At 41.2% G+C, this 21,365-nt stretch overlaps 1 protein-coding gene across 1 annotated transcript; it reads right to left on the bottom strand.

Annotated features, from left to right (window-relative positions):
- Positions 1-19,018: 19,018 nt before the first annotated feature.
- On the bottom strand, positions 19,019-19,984 carry LOC129406032 (olfactory receptor 5A1-like). The gene has a single exon (XM_055143774.1). It carries the CDS (start codon positions 19,982-19,984, stop codon positions 19,019-19,021), a length of 966 nt encoding a protein of 321 aa, XP_054999749.1.
- Between the last annotated feature and the right edge of the window lie 1,381 nt (positions 19,985-21,365).

Raw genomic sequence — 21,365 nt, 5'->3', positions numbered from 1 at the left:
GAGATCTTTTTACATAAAACCAAGCTTCCAGAAGAAAGCAACACAGAGTCTCTTGCCCCCGAGCCTGGCTGTCTTCACTAGGGTCCCTTGAGGATGTGGGTTGAGTTTCCTTTCCGCCCAGAGTAGAACTCTTGCAGTCGAAGACCTCCAGAACCCAGGCACAGCCATGCTCAAGGCCACTCTCCACATGTTCGGACGAGCCCCACGCATGAGGGAACCGGCAGAGGAACCCAGGTGTGTGGGACACGGGACTGAGACCACCAAGCCTGCTCTGATTGGGACTGGGCCTCTTCTGCCCAGATCCCCCATTTTCCAGTAGCTAGGCGGTCACACCCAGAAGCTGCCCCTGGAGCCGTGTAATCCCATCAATGGCCAACATCCAGAAACTATGAAACCAAGCTCCAGGAATGACATCTTATAGCCTAGTTCTCCCTCTCGGAAATCCTGGCAAGCTACCGAGAGTTTCCTGCCTACATCAGGGAACCAGGCAAGTTCCCCGTGGCATATTCGTATGCCAAATCCAGTAACAATAATAGGTCTCATTTTCCTGACTCTGAAATAGCCTCCAATGAGGCATCGTTGGGAAGGACGAGTAAAGAGAGACTTCTAAAATCTCAAGGCTGGGACAAATGGAGACATTACTGAGACCGCTCAAGAAAATTGATGATCAACGGGATGGTGATTATGATGATGATCTTTTTACATACAGTTTAAGAACTAATGCAATGTTCACATTTATGTAACATTTTGACTTTGCAGAGCACACTTATAAGTTTTATTTTGTAACATTACTCAGTAAATATGCAAGTGAGTAATTATATTTATGTGATAGTATTGGAGGCACATTGAGAGCAGCCACATTTTTCCCAGAATAGCAATGCAATATCCAGAGTCTCAGAAAATATTATTTGAAGAATAGATATTATTTTCTTTTTAATTTTATTTTTTATTGAATCACTGTGAGATAGTTACAAAATTTTCATATTTGATCCACCACCAACCCCCCTATACCCCCTCCCACTCCCCCCCCTGCCTGTATGTCAGACATTTTTCACTTTACTCTTTCCTTACTATGATTACATTCAATTTTCAACAGGAACCTCACTATAATTATTTGGAGGTTTTCCTCGAACAGTCAGACATGTTGGATGGCATCAATAGATTGTATTATTTTCATTTTTAAGAGAAGGTTGCATGGCCGCTAATGCGGCCGCGCGGTTTGGAGCTGTCCCATTCCCGCATCCTGGAGCCATGTTAGTTGCTGCTCATTGTCGCCAGGGCTCCATCTGGAGAAGGCGTACCGGCTGTGCCTCCCTCATCTGGCTCCCCGGTGCTGCTGGCCCAGTCTGGGGGTCCGGAGCAGTCCCCGGCCCCGTTGTTTACCGGAATGCCCAGCTCCTTCTCTGTTGAATGTCATAGATATTATTTTCACTGCCATATATGTGATCGCCAATACTTTTTTAAAAAAATCTACATTCTATAATTTTGGTGCTAGATAATTAAAACTGCTTTAATGTTTTGTACTGTACTACATTTCATACACATGTTCTTATATATAGTTGCTTAAAAATAACATTTTTAAATGAAGCAAAAATAGATTTTATTTAAAGAAATTTAGAGAAGTGTGAGGAAAGAGAAAGATAGATAATATGCTCAAGAGAAAACATGGGTTTTTCCAGACGGGAAAATAGTCAAGTACCTAATTTTGCATAGTAAAATAAATATTATGACACACCAGATAAAATGGTTTTAAAATGTCATAAAATGGTCATAAAATGTGTCACTGGTTTTCAGATAAAATGTGTCAGTTATTTTATTTGGATTCTGCATACAGGATATAGAATTTATGCTTTTCAAATAGTTGTTATATATTGTAACTGAATTTTCTAAAGTGTCTCAGTGTTGAGTATATAGACATTTAATCTCCACTTATTGAGTTTGCTTAGAATATTTTTAATCTCTTTTATCCAATTGAGACTGAAGAAGATAATAATGAATGTTGATGAAGATATGGAAGAAAAGGAGCTCATTAGCTTGGAAAGAATGTAAGCTGGTCAACAATCATACTGTATGGAAGGTCCTCTAAATGCACAACTAGCATAATATCCAGACATTTCACTTCTAGGAATGACCCAAAGCATATAAAACACTAATTTAAAAGGACATTTGCCCCTCCTTGTGCAGCGGTGCAATTTATAGTAGCTAAGTCATGTAAACAACCAAAGTGTTTGATAGATAATAGATCATTGGATGAATGTGTTGCATTATAAATAGCCAACGGGATACCCTATTGTTTATAAAGATAACACCTTGCCATTAGTGACAGCCTGGATAGATCTCAATGTGCATATGCTCTGCCAATTAAATCAGACAGAGAAAGACAAACACCTTATGATTTTACTCATATGTGGACTATAAAAGGAGAAATAAGGCAAAGCAACACAAACTTTTCCAATGTTCTTCAAAGTGGGAGATAGTTCTGTCTCTTGTGGGGGTTGCCGCAATGGTTGGTGTGTAGTAGTAGCCTAAGATCCAATGGGCGGGGCGGGGGTTGCAATTTCTGTTTGTTTTCTTAAAGAAGATAGAGTTCTGGGATTGCAAAGTAATCTTATTTTTCTGAAAAAAAGGTATGGTAGCCAAATAAGTTTGGGAACAAGTGCATTTACATACTTGTCTCAACAAATGCTAGGTCTTTAAATAAAATGGTCATTCCTAGAGGATAAGGTGATGTAGGTGGGTACCTGAAGTTGATTGGATAGTGGTGGATGTTCACTAGAACTTTGTTGGTGGCCATGAAATGATTTATATATTTATTGAAGCATAAAGTTGTGCATCTAAGCTCATAGTATTTCACCTAAAAACAAAACAGAAGTAATTTTGGATGAAAACAAAATCATTTTATCTTTTCTCATGTACACATAGGGCTGGAGCGATAGCACAGCAGTAGGGCATTCACCTTTCACGCAGCCAACCCATGTTCGATTCCTCCTCCCCTCTCAGAGAGCCCGGCAAGCTACCGAGAGTATCGCGCCCGCACGGCAGAGCCTGGCAAGGTACCCGTGCGTACTGGATATGCCAAAAACAGTAACAATAAGTCTCACATTGAGAGACATTACTGGTGCTCGCTCGAACAAATCGATGAACAACAGGATGACAGTGACGTGTACACATATATATGTGCATTATATGCATTTCTCAAATATCAGAATACTGTAATAAAGCCATATAAAATACTGTAATAAAATATAAAATACTGTAATAAAGCCATATAAAATAAAATACATATAAAATAACAGTGTCGGCTAATTTCATTTTGCTTTTGGCTCACATCACAGCTCCGCACTCAGGGGGACCACTCCTGGTAGCTATTAGAGGACGATATGAAATGCTGTGGTTTGAATTCCAGCCAGTCGCATGCAAGGCAAGCACCCTGCATCTATACTATTTTCTAAACCTATGAACTGCCTTTTTTTTTTTTCTTTTTGGGTCACACCTGGCAATGCACAGGGGTTACTCCTGGCTCTGCACTTAGGAATTAGGAATTACCCCTGGAGGTGCTCAGGGGCCTATATGGGATGCTGGGAATCGAACTGGGGTTGGCCGCGTGCAAGGCAAACACCCTACCCTCTGTGCTATTGCTCCAGCCCCCAAATTGCCTTTTTTGTAATTTTAAATTTTTTATTGAGGTTCTGTGATTTACAGTACACATTGGTTGTTTATTGGTTGCTCATTGGTTGTTTCTCATACATATCATTCCAACAGCACACTCATCACCAATGCACCCACCTCCTTCCCTCAAAGACCCCAGTGCCTCTCCTCTTTACTCCTCCCCCCAAATCAGTTATAAGAATCATTTCTCCAGTTATATTGTCTTTAGTCCTTTGATTTTATTTTATTATTGAACCCTAGTGAGATACATTTGATACATTGAGATACATTGATATACAATGAGATACATTGATTACATTTAGTATTTGACACCAATCCCACCACCATTACACCTTCCCACCACCATATTCATGTTTTCATTCCGAACCCCAACCCTAGCCACAAAACAAAACGAAAATAATTTATGTTGTATTGTTTATTGGGCTGGAACAATAGCACACCGGTTGGGCGTTCGCCTTTCACGAGGCCGCCCCATGTTCGATTCCTCCACCCCGATAGGAGAGCCCGGCAAGCTACCGAGAGTATGGAGCCCGCACGGCAAAGCCTGGCAAGCTACCCGTGCGTATTGGATATGCCAAACATAGTAACAATAAGTCTCTCAATGAGAGACGTTACTGGTGCCCACTCGAACAAATCAATGAGCAACGGGATTTTGTAGTTTTGTAGTAGTAGTTGTATTGTTTATTATGAATAAAATGCTGAAAATTATTCAAAAGTGTTTCTTTAGAGGAAGTTGTGTGAAGATTATTGTATTTCACCCAGAGGCCATTAAGCTCTTCTATAAGAGATTACTAACATGTTGTTAAAGGTTAAGCCTTGTGTGCATGTATATATATATATGTATATATATATGTATATGTATATATGTGAAAATATATTTACCTCTAATTTACATTTTGCGTTCTACTTTAAATCCTATCAAATATGGTGCGCTATTCTTGGAATATTAGCTCTGTGAGGTATGAGATATCACGTGGCCGCAGGAATAGTTTCACTCATGGGTGAGGCTCAGCCTGAGCATGTGTGGAGAGCGGCTCTGAGCTTGGTGGTGGTTGAGTTCTGGAGGTTTTCGGCTGCTATGGCTGGCTCTATTGGGGCAGAGAGGGGCTTCACCTGCTCCCCTCCGGTTTGCCCCAAGTAAAACGGCCTGGCACAGGGTCCAGTGGCATGACTGTGGCATGTCATTTTATGTTCTCTTCCAAGAGATTGATAATGAGTCTCTGGATCATGGTTGTTGGTGAGATTATATGGCACCAGCCAGAGGAGGCTTGTGGGAGTGATTGCCAAGTTGTTGGAAACAGGGAGATGTAGGGGGAGGCTCTGTTGAACCTGGAGTTTTCAGACTTCACTTTCTCTTTTCTTGAGTTTATGAATGTTTACTAGGACTGAAGCGATGCACAGCGGGTAGGGCATTTGCCTTGCATGCGGCAGATCCAGGTTCGATTCTTCTGTCCCTCTCAGAGAGCCTGGCAAGCTACTGAGAGTATCCCGCCCGCAGGGCAGAGCCTGGCAAGCTCCCCATGGTGTATTCGATATGCCAAAAACAGTAACAAGAAGTCTCACAATGGAGACATTACTGGTGCCCGCTCAAGCAAATCAATGAACAATGGGACAACAGTGCTACAATGCTATAGTGAGATACAAGCTTGCAAAATTGTTCATGATTGGGTTTTAGTCATACTAAGTTCTAATACCTGTCCTTTCACCAGTGCATATTTCCAACCACCAGTGTACTCAGTGCAGGCAAGATACTCTCAGTATTGCCAGGCTCTCCGAGAGGGACGGAAGCTTTTAGGGCGGCCTCCAATCGTCCTTAGAGGTGTTACCATGGTTTACACCAAATTTGAACCCTATAAAATATGGTGTGGGAATAATAGGTATTAAGTGTTTTATGGTGTGTTCTGCTTACCTGGCTTTGTGGGGCTTCAATCGTGCGTGAGGTTTGGCCCAAGTGTTCGGAGAGCAACCTGGAGCGTGGCAGTGGCTGGGTAGTGGATGTAGTGGGGGGTCGGCCAGTGAAGTATTAATCTGGCTTGGGTAGGGTGGGGCGTCTGGGTTGGACCCCTCCTTCAGATGCCAGAGATGTGGGTAGCATGCACGGCAGAGCCTAGCAAGCTACCCGTCTCGTATTCGATACGCAAACAACAGTAACAACAATTGGCCTCATTCACCTGTCACCAAAAGAGCCCCAAATATAGCAGCGTTAAGAAAAATGAGCAAAGAGAGGCTGAAAAAAATTGGGGGACTAACTAGACTGCCAAAATGAAGAAAGACTAAAATGATTGTCTGTACTTTCAACGCACAGACACTGGCATCAGAAGCATCCATCGAGGACCTGATGGTGCAAGCGCAGAAGATCAAGTCGTACTTACGACATCATTGGTCTGACTGAAATGAGGAGACATCAATAACATCACACCATTTTCAACACTGGAGAAGAATTGTTCCTCGGAACATGTGACAACAGAGGCGTTGGTGGCACTGGTGTCCTTGTCAACACGAACTTGGCCATGAGCATCAATTGATTCGAATGCATAACAACCCAATTGGACGATTATGCTTGAATATATGTGGCTCACTGCAGGCAGTTTCTATCTTCGTCATCTACGCACCAATTTCCAACTACGATGAAGAAGAAATTGAGAGGTTCTACATGGAACTGGAGGAGTTCTATAAAGAAGACCACACCTACTACAAGATCATTGTTGGTGATTTTAATGCCAAGATAGGTCCAAGAAGGTCACCCGAAGAACTCCACATTGGGACACATGGCCTAGAATGGAACGATCAGGGTGAGAAACTGTCTGAATTCATCACATCGACCAAGACCATCCATGGTAACTCACAGTTCCAGAAGGCTACCCGTCTCGAATCTATACGCTGGACATGGGAGTCTCCCAGTGGACAGTTCCACAAAGAAATTGACCACATCATATTCAATCGAAGGTTTTGCCTGACCGATGTCGCTGTTGTCCCAAAATTCCGAATGGGATAGGACCACCATCTCCTTCATGCAAAATTCTACTTCACAGAGCAGAGAGAAAAGTCTGCAAAATTTAAGTCTAAGAAGGCAACTCTGTTGGGGCTGGACTGAGCTATCAGGGCGAGCCCATGTATACTGTACCGTACTACGGACATGAACATAGGGACCCATGAAAATGGGCGAGATTTCTCCTGTGTCCTGACTGGTTTGGATGAAGATGAACATTTTCCCCCTTTTCAAGCTGTCTTTAGAAAAATAATTTCAGTATATTTAAAAGAGCAGTTTTTCCTTCTCTCACAGAAGCCTGGCTGGTCTTTGACATGCAAATAATGTTAGCAAGGCCTGACCTTTGAGATTGTAAAATGCAGGCTTGGGCCCAGCTTTGTCTTTGGGATGCAGATTTCAGGTGCCTGCCCAGTTTGTATTTGAAGTGGCAAGCACAGCCTACTCTTTGGGATGTAAATCCAGATGCCTGAAGAAGGTTTCAGTTTTGGTTTTGTATCCAGGTGCCTGTAGAAGGTTTCAGTTTTGGTTTTGTCTCTTTTCCTTCTCAGTTCTGTATTCTTTTCCCGAGGCTATAGGCCTACCCATACAAGGAAACAATATGTTTCCATTGTCTCTGTGTTCTCCCTGTAACATTTTTTGATGCCTTTGGTGATGTCACTATATTCCGTCCTTTAGAGCTACCATGATCAATAAAAGAAGGTCCATGAGGCCCTCTGCCTTTGCTAAGAGCCAGAGCGAGCCTTAGTCCTCCAATCAAGGCATTTCTTCCGTGTTCCTATCTCAGCGCCTCCGATTGCACGAACAATCACGCAACACAAATCCCAGAATGACCACCAACTGGGAGCTCTTTGGCACTATTGCAACAACGTGGGAAGATGCTGTCCTTGACAGCATCGACGAGGAATACGATCGACTGGTTCAGCACCTCCATGACTGTGCAAAAAATGCCCAGAGTGAGAAAGCCACAAACAGATGCCTGTCTTCGGAAACTCTCAAGCTCACTTGTCAACGTGGTTTGGCGCGAGCCTCAGGCAACCACAAGCTAATGTCCAAGCTCACAAAGCTGTGCAGAGATGCGATAAAGGAAGACCTCAAAGAGAGAAGAGCAGCAGTGTTGGCCGATGTGGCAGAAGCTGGGAAAAGTATTCGCAACGCTCACCTGTCCTTTGCCAACTACAAAACCAAAATGACTGCCCTCCGATGTCCTGATGGATCTATCACATCCTCCAGAAAGGCAATGGAGAAAATTATTCACAACTTCTACTCAAATCTCTGATAGCCATGTCCACCTGCCCACATACCAAATTCCGCAGGATGGATATGTCGTTCCCAATGTTCTCCCTTCTGAAATCCGACATGCCATTTCTTTGGTAAAGACTCGAACAGCACCTAGTCTGGACAAGGTCAGACCCGAACACCTGAAGAATCTGCCGCTAGTTCTCATCAATACACTGGCTCGGCTCTTCACACGCTACCTGTCTGAATGCAAGGTTCCATCTCAGTGGAAAACCAGTAGGACCGTTCTATTGTACAAGAAGGGAGACACCCACGACATCGGCAACCATTGCCCAATCTGCCTGCTGTCTGTCGTCTACAAGTTGTTCACTAGTGTCATCCTGAATAGAACAGGCAGAACACTAGATGAAGGACAACCATGCCTGGTTCCGAAGTGGATTCAGCATGATAGACCATATCCACACAGTAATCAAACTCATTGAAGTTTCATGAGAGTTCAAGATGCCTCTCTGTCTAACCTTCATCGACTTAAAAAGGCCTTCGATTCTGTCGAGACTGGGGCGGTCATCGAAGCCCTGGCCAAACAGGGCATTCAAACTCAGTATATCAAAATCCTCCGCGAGCTGTATTGTGGATTCACTACCAGGATCTCACCATTCTACAAGGAAGTGATCATTGATGTAAAGAGAGGGGTGCAGTAGGGTGATACCATCTCACCGAAACTCTTCAGTGTCACCCTCGAGAACATCATGCGACAACTGGAATGGGAAGGAATGGGAGTGAAGATAGACGGTCTTCAATTACAACACCTCAGCTTCGCTGATGACATCGTTCTCATAACACCAAACATTAGCCAAGAGGCACAAATGCTGGCCAACTTTGACCACGAGTGTGGAAAGGTCGGATTGCAGCTGAATCTCAACAAGACGATGTTCATGAAAATCGAACTTGTCCCTGAAGCTTCATTTGCTATCAGTGGAACAAATATCTCAATATGCAGCAGCTATGTATGTGTTCCTGGGTCGAGAAATCAACATGAGGAATGACTTGGTGCCAGAACTGCGCAGGAGGAAAAGTGCAGCGTGGAATGCATTCAAGAGCGTCGAAGAAGTGGTTAAGAGAACGAAGAACCGCTGACTCCAGGCACATCTTTTTGATTCCACCATTCTTCCTGCACTTGTATATGCCTCAGAGACCTGGGCCCTACGCAAACAGGATGAAAATGCTATTAGGGTATCCCAAAGTGGAATCGAAAGAGCTATGCTGGTAATATCATGTCTCACTCAAGTGAGAGAAGGAATCCAGAATTCTGACCTGGGTCGACGGTCAAAAATCAGGGATGCTGTCTTATTTGCCAAGGCATCAAAAATCAGATGGGCGAGTCATGTAATGCGATTCAGAGATGCCTGCTGGACTAGAGCCTTTACCGACTGGATTCCACGAGACGTCAAAAGACCTCGTGGTCGCCCACCAATTAGATGGTCAGATTTAAATCTCGGCGGAGGGTGGGGCCGGTACCCCCCACCCCGATATCTCCCACATATCCTAGAGCAGCCAGCTGGTACCTCCATTTTGTGCTCAAAAAGTGGTGATTGCCATGCTGTGCCTGGAACAGAAGGGTTGAGAGAGAGAAACCCTTCCCCCTGGTGCCACATGGGGCAGTGGCTCAGTTCACAGTCTAGAGGCATTTCTGTGAGCCGCTGGTGTACAAAGTAGTTCAGTTGGCCTCCGGGATCATGCTCATGCAGCAGTCGAAAGCTAGACATCTGTATTTTTATTTTGAGAAAGTGTCCTTTTAGCTCTCTTCCCTGTTTGTGTGTGTGTATGTGTGTGTGTGCGTGTCCGTATTTTTCAGTAGACTTTTGTTGTAAAAATTATAATGCTTTTTAAAACCTTGTGTAGTTGCTCTTTGTGAGATATGTGATGAGTGAATATTTTCTCCCAATCCATGAGTTACCTTTTTGTTTTAGTCCACAGGTTATCTTTTAGGCATGTTTCCTTTATAATGAAGGAGCTTCTGAATTTGAAACAGTTCTATTTATTTTTGCTTCTGTTTGCTTGATTAATGCTTGAGTCACTGAAGAAATTTTATATTGAGTTCTTCTTATGTTTTCCTCAGTGTAACTTATGGATTTGGGTCTAATATTGAGGTCTTTTTCATGTTGAATTAATTTTTGTATATGACAAAACATACGGATTAAAATTTTATTCTTTTGATTCCATGTTGCTAACTTTATTGCTTAAAGCCTTTTAAGTATCCAAACATTATTTCTTAAAAAGGTCTTTTAGATATCCATAACTCACATGGCCTGTCTTAAGGTTCTCAATTACAAACCTGACAATCTACTTTTATTCCAGTATCACATAATCTTAAATACTCATCTTTGTATTATAATTTAAAGTTGGAGAGATAAAAGCTCCCATCTTATTTATCCATGTATTTTTTTGGCCATCCTGATAGGGTTTCTTTGTTATTATTATTATTATTTTTTGGTAGCTACAGTCAGAGCTCTAAGCTTAGAGATTACTCCTCGTGGTGTTCTGGGGACTGTATACAGTGTTTTATTATCAAACCTCCATCCTCTGCCTTCCCACTTGTACTATCTATTTATTTAACCACTATTCTGCAAATTTGATTTCTCAAAATAAATTTTAAAAAAAATTTTTATTGAGTCACCATGTGGAAAGTTACAAATTTTTCAGTTTTAAGTCTCAGTTATACAATGTTCGAACACCCATCCCTTCACCAGTGCACATATTCCACCACCAAGAATCACAGTATAGCTCCACCCCACACCCCCACACCCCTAGCCCCCCACACCCCTAGCCCCCCCTTAGACCCCCCCGCCTGTGTAACTGATAGATTTCGCTTTACTTTCACTTTGATTACATTAAATATTTCAACAAAACTCACTATTTTTGTTTGGAGTTTCTCCCCACTAAAGTCAGACCTGCTGAAAAGGAAGCATTTGATAATTTGTTTCCCGTTGCTGAGAATGAAGAGATATGAGGTCGGGTGGTTGCACTAGCAGCCACACTGTTTTGGATTTCTGTATTTTAGTATTTTGGTAACTAAGTCCAGAGAAATATCTGCCAGAAATTGCATCACTGCAAACTTGTACTTCTCAGCTATTTTATATTCCACATATGAGTGCAATCTTTCTATGTCTGTCTTTTTCTTTCTGACTCATTTCACTCAACATGATACTTTCCATGTTGATCCACTTATATGCAAATTTCATGACTTCATGTTTTCTGACAGCTACATAGTATTCCATTGTGTAGATGTACCAGAGTTTCTTTAACCAGTCATCTGTTTTGGGAACTCTGGTTTTTTTCAGATTCTGGCTATTGTAAACAGTGCTGCAATGAACATAGAAATGCAGATGTCATCCCTACTATACCTTTTTACCTCTCCGGGATATATTCCTAGGAGTGGTATTGCTGGGTCAAATGGAAGCTCAATTTCTAATTTTTTGAGAATCTTCCATATTGTTTTCCAAAAGGGCTGAACCAGTCGGCATTCCCACCAGCAGTGAAGGAGAGTCCCTTTCTCCCCACATCCATGCCAACACCGGTTGCTTTTGTTTTTTGGGATGTGGGCCAGTCTCTGTGGTGTGAGATGATATCTCATTGTTGTTTTGATCTGCATCTCCCTGATGATTAGTGATGTTGAACATTTTCTCATGTGCCTCTCAGCCATTCAGATTTCTTCTTTGGGGAAGTTTCTGTTCATTTCATCACCCCATTTTTTGATCGGGTTGGCAGTTTTCTTCTTGTGGAGTTCAACCAGTGCATTGTATATCCTTGAGATCAACCTGTTATCGGATGGGTACTGTGTAAATATCCTTTCCAATTCTGTAGATTGTCTTTGTACTTTGGTCAATGTTTCTCTTGAGGTGCAGAAGCTTCTTATTTTGAGATAGTCCCATTTATTTATCTCTGTTTTCACTTGCTTGGCCAGTGGCGTGTCAGCTTTGAAGATACCAGTGTCTTCAATTTCGTGGAGGGTTTTGCCGACCTTATCTTCAATGTACCTTAGGAATTCTGGTCTGATGTTGAGGTCTTTAATCCATTTTGATCTGACTTTTTTACATGGTAATAGGTGGAGGTCTAAGCCCATTTTTTTTTTTTGCATGTAGCTGTCCAGTTTTGCCAGCACAATTTGTTATCATGCTTTCCTTGTTCCCTTATCAAAGACTAGGTGATCATATATTTGGGGGTGTGTGTCAGAGTATTCAACCCTGTTCCATTGGTCTGCCGGTCTGCCTTTCTTCCACTACCAAGATGTTTTAATGACTACCGCTTTGTAGTAGAGTTTGAAGTTGGGGAGATTGCTTCCTCCCATTTTCTTTTTCCCAAGAATTGCTTTAGTTATTCGTGGAAGCTTATTGTTCCATATGAAGTTCAGGAGTACTTGCTCCATTTCATTGAAGAATGACAAGGGTATCCCTATAGGGATCACATTGAATTTGTACAATGCTTTGGGGAGTATTGCCATTTTGACAATATTAATTCTTCCAATCCATGAGCAGGGGATATTTTTCCATTTCCTCGTGTCTTCTTTTATTTCCTAAAGTAGCATTTTGTAGTTTTCATTATACAAATCCTTTACCTCCTTATTTAGGCTGATTCCGATGTACTTGATTTTTTGAGGCACAATTGTGAAAGAGATTGCTTTTATCATGTTGCTTTCTTCTCTCTCATGATTTGCATATAAGAAAGCCATGGACTTTTGGGTATTGATTCTATAGCCTGCAACTTTACTATACGAGTCTATTGTTTCTAGGAGTTTCTTGGTAGAGGTTTTAGGGTTTTCTAAGTATAATTTCATACCATCAGCGAATAGTGAGAGCTTGATTTCTTCCTTTCCTACCTGAATGCCCTTAATATCTTTTTCTTGCCTAATCGCTATTGCAAGTACATCCAGTACTATATTGAACAGTGCTTGTCTCGTCCCTGTTCTCAGAGGGAAGGCTCTTAGTTTTTCCCCATTGAGGACAATGCTTGCCATAGGCTTGTGATAAATGGCTTTGACTATATTGAAGAAGGTCCCTTCTATACCCATTTTGGCGAGAGTTTTCATCATAAACGTGTGCTGGATCTTGTCAAATGCTTTCTCTGAATTTATGATATGGTTATATGATTTTTATCTTTTCTTTTTTTGATATGATGGATTATGTTGATTGATTACCGAATGTTAAGCCATCCTTGCATCCCCGGGATGAATCCCACTTGGTCGTGGTGTATGATCTTTTTGATGAGTTGTTGAATTCTGTTTGCTAATATTTTGTTGAGAATCTTCACATCTGTGTTCATCAGGGATATTGGCCTGTAGTTTTCTTTTTTGTGTGTGTGTGGTGTCTTTCTTTGCTTCTGGTATTAGGGAGATGTGAGCCTCATAGAAACTGTTTAGAAGGGTTTCTGTTTCTTCAATTTCCTGGAAAAGCTTGAGAAGAACTGGCAATAGGTCCTCTTTAAATGTTTGGAAGAAATCGCTAGTGAATTCGTCTGGACCTGGGCTTTTGTTTTTGGGAAGGCTTTTGATTACCGTTTCAATTTCCTTGATGTTAATAGGACTATTCAGATACTCCAGGTCTTCTTGGTTCAGCCTTGGGAGATTATAGGAGTCGAGGAATTTATCCATTTCTTCTAGGTTCTCTTGTTTCGTGGCATACAGATTTTCAAAGTAAGTCTCTGATGATCTTTTGAATTTCTTTGATTTCTGTTGTGATGTCCCCCTTTTCATTTCTGATTTGGCTTAGAAGGGTTCTCTCCCTCTTTCTCTGTGAGTGTTGTTAGTGGTTTATCAATATTATGTATTTTCTCGAAGAACCAGCTCTTGGTTTCATTGATCTTTCGAATTGTCTTTTGAGTTTCCATGTCGTTAATTTCTGCTCTAAGTTTTATTATCTCTTTCCTTCTGCCTGGTTTGGGCTCCTTTTGTTGGTCCTTTTCTAAGGTCTTGAGCTGTGAAGTCAAGTTATTTATGCGGGCCCTTTCTTCCTTCCTGAGATATGCTTGCAAAGCTATAAATTTTCCCCTTAAAACCGCTTTAGCTGTGTCCCACAGGTTCTGGTAGCTCGTGTCTTCATTCTCATTTGTTTCCAGGTACCATTTGATTTCCTCCTTGATTTCCTTCCTGACCCACTCATTGTTCAACATCGTGTTCCAAGTGTTTGATTTAGTTTTCTGCATCTGTCCATGATTAACTTCTATTTTCAGTGCATCATGGTCTGATAAGATAGCTGGAACAATGTCTATTTTGTTGATTCTGTTGAGGTATGTTGCGTGGCCCAGAGCATGGTCTATTCTGGAAAATGTTCCATGTGCACTGGGAAAAAAATGTGTATTCCCCTTTTTTTGGATATAGAGCCCTATATAGATCTATTAGCCCTCTCTCTTCTATTTCTTCCTTCAAATCCAGTATTTCCTTGGTGAGTTTTAATCTTCTTGATCTGTCCAGAGGTGATAGGGCGGTGTTGAAGTCTCCAACTACTATTGTGTTGCCCACAATGTCCTTCTTAAGGTCTGTTAGCAGCTGTTGTAGGTATTTAGCTGGTCCCTCATTGGGTTCGTACACATTTAAGAGTGTGATTTCTTCCTGCTGTACATATCCCTTGATTAATAAAAAGTGGCCTTCACTATCCCTTCTAATCTTTTTCAACCTGAAGTCTATGTTGTCTGATACTAGTCTGATACTAGTAAAGCCACCCCAGCTTTTTTGAGGCAGTTATTTGCTTGCAGGATTATTTTCCATCCTTTGACTTTGAGTCTGTGTTTGTTCTGGCTATTCAGATGTGTTTCTTGCAGGCAGCAGAAAGTTGGGTTCAGTCTCTGAATCCATTTTGCCAGTCTGTGTCTCTTAATTGGTGAATTAAGACCAATTCAGCAAGATTATTGTCATGGGGTTTTGTGCCATCTTTCTGTAAGTGTTTGTTGTGCTTGTAGGGGTTTTTCTTGTCTTATAATAGCCCCTTTAGACCTTCTTTTAGGTTTGGTTTAGAGTCTATGAAGTTCCTGAGTTGTTGTTTATCCCCAAAATAGTGTATAATGCCTTCCAGTTTGAATGAGAGTTTGGCCGGATAAAGTATTCTTGGGAAGCATTCATTTCATTGAGTTTTTTCACTATATTCCACCACTCTCTTCGAGCTTGAATGGTTTCCTCCAAGAGGTCTTCTGTGAATCTAAGCGGTGCTCCTTTGAATGGGATTTCCTTTTTCAACCTTTCTGCTTGCAATATTGTGTCTCTATCTATTATGTCCATCATCATAACTATGATATGTCTTGGAGTTTTTCTGTTATGGTCTCTTTTAGCTGGCCCCCTTCTGACTCTTTGAATCTGGATGTCTGCATTGTCCAGCCTTGGAACTTTTCAGCAATGATTTGTTTGACTGTGTCTTTTTCGTTGGGGTTGGTTCCCTGTCCTTCTGGTACTCTGATGATTCTAATGTTGTTCCTCTTGAAATCATCCCCTAGGACTCTGATTCTCCCTAGAGCTATTTTGAGGTCTCTCCCCATTGATTGTTGTTGCCTGTAGGCTGCCTGCAGCTGATCTTCAAGCTCACTGATTCTGTCTTCTGCTACAGTCATTCTATTGTTGAGGGCACCCACTGAGTTTTTTATTTCATCTACCGAATCCTTTATTTGTGACATTTCCTTCTGTAGGTTTTTTATTTCTGTTCTTATTTCTTCCCGTAATTTCTCGGCTGTCTGTTGTATCATTTCTGTCAGGTCCTCCTTTAATGTAACGAATACCTTGTCAATCTTTCCATTGAGTTCATTGAACATCTTGAGGATTTCACTTCTGAATTCTTTATCGGAGAGCTCCAGTTTGTTAGAAAGATCTACTGAGGCATCTGGACTCTTTTCTTCGTCCTCTCCTTGTGGCGGGGAGTTGCACTGTTTCTTCATATTATTGTGGTGGTATGGAAGAGGGACCTTCAAGTTCACCTCTGGTTGTGAAAAAGGATTCTGAATGGGCTTGGTCAGTGGTGATCAATTTCTTCTGTACCCCCTCTAGAACATGTCCCTCTCTGATGTTCCTCTATTCTTTATGGGACGCTTCAAGCAATGCTTTTTGAGAGTGGGGTCCTTTAGCTTTGGCTTGAATAGCTGCTTATATTCATTGGTAGTTTTCAAACATGGAATTAGCTAGCAACCTATTTAGGAAATATTTTAAGGACCGCTAAGATGATTATCAGGGATATAGGTGATGAATATTGAGAAGTACCAAATAAATGCTTGATATTTGAAAAAAAAAAAAACAAGTGCGGCCACATAAGCGGCTACCAGTACAGAAGGAGGCCACGCCCACTTTGTTGAAGCCATGTCAACTTTGTTGAGGTCACGCCCACTTTTGTTGAGGCCACGCCCACTTACACAATGTGGCTGGGTGACCTCAGGGAGTGAGCAGACCGGCGTGCCAGCGCTGGAGGGTGGCGAGGGGCTAGGTGGGCGTTGCTCAGGCAGGGTGGAGTCAGGGTCCGAAGGAAGATGGCTCAGGTAAAGGGGGGAGTGGGGAGGTGCAGGCAAAGATGAGATGGCACCCATTCAGTCCACTAACCTGCAAAAGGGAGCAGACTGGCGTGCCGGCCTCAAAATAAATTTTAATATTATATCATCCATATCCTTAAAAATGCCATGGGAATTTTTGTCAGGACTACACTGTTGTGGGGAGTTTGATAGGATAGCCATTTTAGCAGTAAAAGTTATTAAATTGTGTAGAGAGTGTGTTTCCAGTTCTTTGTGTCCTCTATTTATTTTCTAAAATATGTTTTTATTTAATTCACCCTGATTTGCAGTTACAGCAAATGATGGGGTTTCATGCATACAACATTCTAACACCACACACCCCCATCAGAGTTTTGGTAGTTAATCCTCCAAGAAGGTGATAAGGAATTAGCTAGCGGTTGCTCCCTGTCCTCACAGAATGACAGGAAGGATAACTGTGAGTAGCAGGTAATTTGATGAGTAGACCTATCGCATGGCCATCAAGAGACCACGTGCTTCAGGTTTTGAGGTATGGGTCAGGTCTTCTCTCTTTGTAAGTCTTCCTAAAAGCTTGTGCATTGTATTTATTTTTTAAAATATTGTGCTTTTTGGGGCTGGAGTGATAGCACAGTGGTAGGGAGTTTGCCTTGCACGCAGTCGACCCGGGTTTGATTCCTCTGTCCCTCTCAGGAGCCCAGCAAGCTACCGAGAGTATCTCGCCCACAAAGCAGAACCCCGGCAAGCTTCCAGGCAGTATTCTATGTGCCAAAAACAGTAACAACAAATCTCACAATGGAGACGTTACTGGTGCCCACTCGAGCAAATCGATGAGCAATGGGATGACAGTGACAGTGATTCTGCTTAGGGTGTTTTCCTTGAACGCGGCCAACCTGGGTTTGATTCCTCCGTCCCTCTCAGAGAGCCCAGCAAGCTACCGAGAATATCCACCCATGGCGTATTCCATATGCCAAAAACAGTAACAAGTCTCACAATGGAGATGTTACTGGTGCCTGCTCGAGCAAATTGATGAACAATGGGATGACAGTGCTATAGTGCTACAGTGCTCTGTTTTATTAGTTCCTACTTCTGCTTTCTTTTGGTTCCCTTTATTGGTCTTTTACTAGTTGCCTAAACAGTGTTGTTATATTATTTTTCTGTGTCCTTTCTCTAATGTAGTTTCCATGAGGCATAATTCGCCAGAAGTAAAATCATCAAAGAAAAAAAATTTATTTACAATTATATGATTTGCTGTAGGAAAAATTCTAAAGTATGATATCAAATCATAAAAATGTGACCTAATAATTTCAAACTTGATTATGGTTAAAAATCTTTTATATTACATACTCTGGAAATATAATTAGCCAATTGAAAAATAGTACAAAATATTTAAAAGATAATATGTGGTAATCATTTAAAAGACATGATTAAGTATAGCATGTATGCAAACACATTCTGCAAATGAGTTCCAATATGGTTCTACTTTTCTCAAGAAATATATTTTATGTAGTCTTTCTCTATCACACACACAAACAAGTGCTCAATCACATATAGGCACACAGTCTACAAAATAACTGGAGAAGAAAAGGTGACTGCTCAGAAAGAGAGGGACAGACATAGAAGGACTGCACTCATTTGTGGAGGATAGAAAACCATCACTTAAGGCTAACACCCAAGGACAGTAGGTACAATGGCCAGGAAGATGGACCCATAGCTGGAAGCCTGCTTAATGAGCAGAGGGGAAAAGGCAGATGGAATAGAGAAAGGATCACTAAGAAAATGATGGCTGGAGGAAGCAGTTGGGATGGAAGATACATGCCGAGAGTAGATAATGGAACAAACACGGTGACCTCTTAGTGTCTGTGTTGCAAGCCATAATGCCCAAAGTAAAGAGAGAGTATGGGGAATATTATCTGCCACGGAGACAGGGGAAGGGTGGGAAAGAGGAGGTATACCGGGGATATTGGTGGTGGGGAATGTGCACTGGTGGAAGGATGGGTGTTTGATCATTGGGAGATTGTAATCCAAACATGAAAGCTTGTTACTATCTCACGGTGATTCAATAAAATTTTAAAAAAAGAAAAAAGAAAAGGTGAGTGTTGGTTTTAATATGAGCAGGTAGCAAAGCAAGACCACTGCATTTCCTTTATGAAATGCAGAGAATATTGTCATCATGGAGGCTGTAGAGACAATATAAGTCTGAAATTTTAAAAAAGTCTGAAATTCTGAATAATAAAGGAAAACAACATAATATAAGAAATTTTAAAAGAAATAGTATGGCCATTAACACCATTGCTTAGACTGGGACAGATCTGATCACTGTGTCATCTATGCTAGGATCTCAAACATCCATGTTTTCCAAAGGAAAATTGCTAGTTGAACTTTGTCAACAAGTGAAGGAACCTTGACTTGTGTGTTCCTTCATAGATTTAGGGAGTTACCAACTTATCTGGGCACATAAGTTATGAATCACAGATGTATATTTAAATGGAAATAAAATTATTTTTATTTGAAACAGAAAGCTCAAGAAAATTAAAATATAGTGCTGACTGGGAAATTTTCAAAATGCTCTGTTGTCTGTATTTGTTTGTTTTCCACTGTTTTCTCATTAAGGAAGCATACCCAACTTTTATCTCACTGAGGAAAATGTCTAGCCCTCTTTAACATCCTTTTGAATGCCTGTTTGATCTCTTTGTTCCTCAGACTATAGATAAGAGGGTTTAGCATGGGGGTGATGATAACATAGAAGACTGACATTACTTTGTCCTGTTGTTCAGAGTGATCAGAATGAGGACGCATGTAAACAAAGAAGACTGGGACATAGTAGAGTGTTACAACTGCCAAGTGGGAGGCACAGGTATTGAAGGCCTTGAAGCTGCCCTTGATGGTTGACATTTTCAGGATAGACACTGTGATGAAACCATAAGATAACAGAATAACAAGGAAAGAACCAAAGCCAACAAACAAAATTGCCCAAAAAAGAATCATCTGGGTGATGAAGGGACTAGAGCAAGACAAGACAATAACCTCAGATATATTACAGAAGAAATGTTGAATGATGTTTGGCCCACAGTAGTACATATGAAAGGCAGGAATTGTCTCAAGCAAACTACAGATGAAACCAGTTCCAAGGGCCCCTGCCATCATTTTCTGACAGAGCCCAGGCGCCATGATGGTTGAGTACTGCAGGGGGTTACCAATGGCCACGTATCTGTCATAGGCCATGGCGGCCAGGAGGCAACACTCAGTCTGACCCATCCAAGCTGCAAAAAAATATTGGGTAGCACAGGCAATAAAGGAAATTGTTTTATCATCCTTGAAGAAGTCTGAAAGCATCCTGGGGCTGATGGTAGAAGAATAACAGACGTCTATAGACGACAAGATACTGAGAAAAAAGTACATGGGCGTATGCAGGTGAGAGTCCATCCTGATAAGTATAATAAGACTCAGGTTCCAGAATAAGGTCACCAGATAGACTCCTAGGAAGACCGGAAAGAGAATGAGCTGCAGCTCTTTTTCATCTGTGATTCCCAGAAAAACAAACATGACCACTGATGATGTGTAATTTCTATCTACTTTCATAGAAGCGCTGAATTCCATCTGCTGAATAAAACAAAAAACAGATGAAAGAACAAAATTACTCTGCTCCAAAACACAAAAGTGAATATTTTTTTGCCAGAAATGCATCTGACTAGAAGTACAGTTTTGAATCATCATTTTGAGCTTATCTCTGTATTTCATATAAAGTCATACATGGACCCTCTAGACTCTCCTCAGAGAAAATGGCAATATATACAAATGGTTTCACTGAATTCTCTTTTCAAGCTGTAACCTTTCATAGTTTCCAATTATAAATCAGGAGCACTGAATTCCTAGAGATTAGTGACCTAGATTTGTGAACGGGTGAGGATTCTAAAAACAATGTTAATGGGAACTAAAAAACATTCCAATATCAAAGATTGGAAAACAGTATAGAGGATTCTTACAAAACACTAAGTCAAGAGCTTCTATATGACCCAGAAATAGCATGAATTTAAAAAACAAGCACCTATGTTTTAGCACCTATGTTCATTGTAGTACTAAGTACAATAGCTAGCATATTATGTAAGCAACCAAAATGTCTATTAACATATGTAGCCCTGTAGCACTGTCATCCTGTTGTTCATCTATTTGCTCGAGAAGATACCAGTAATGTCTCCATTGTGGGACTTGTTGTTAGTGTTTTTGGCATATTGAATACACCACGGGTAGCTTGCCAGGCTCTTCCATGTGGGCAGGATACTCTCGGTAGCTTACTGGGCTCTCTGAGAGGGATGGAGGAATCATACCCGGATCTGCCGCATGCAAGGCAAATGCCCTAAACCTGGCATATATACACAATGGGACACTATGCACTTGTAATACGAAATCTTACATTTTGCTGTAGATGAAAGGAGGTAAAAACAGAAAAGATCATTATCAAAATGCAAGTAATAAATCCAAGAGAATGATGGCAAATGGTCAAAACACCTAAAATTATCACTAAACACAAAAAATATTTAATGATAGGATGGAACAGGAAACAACCTTTCCTGTTTATAAGCAACACACTCAAACTCTCACAATAAATACAAGTTCCGAGTGAAAAGTTGGAAAACAATCAGATGTGCAGATGGTAATCTAAAAAAAAGTATAGCCAAGTCAAACTTTATCAAATATCATTATCATCCAGACTAAAAAAGTGGATAAGAGATAGGATGGGTATTGTGTATTGGGTAAGAGAGCAATAGATCCAGAAGAATGAACTCTTATTAACATTTATGTCCCAAGTGAGGGGGGGTAGCTAAGGTCACAAAGACACTGTTGATACAAATGGGAAATACATTGAAATACGATAATAAGTGGATACCTTAATATCCCACTCTAAACCCTGGGAAAAAATATACAACTAAGAAAGCCAGAGCCTTTAAGTGAGAAATTAGAAGAGTTGGGGTTCCTAGAC

The sequence above is a fragment of the Sorex araneus genome, chromosome 6 (genome assembly GCF_027595985.1).
Source record: "Sorex araneus isolate mSorAra2 chromosome 6, mSorAra2.pri, whole genome shotgun sequence".
NCBI classification, from domain to species: Eukaryota; Metazoa; Chordata; class Mammalia; order Eulipotyphla; family Soricidae; genus Sorex; species Sorex araneus.
The sequence above is the reverse complement of the archived record's forward strand: the minus strand, read 5'-3'. Positions and strand labels throughout refer to the sequence as shown.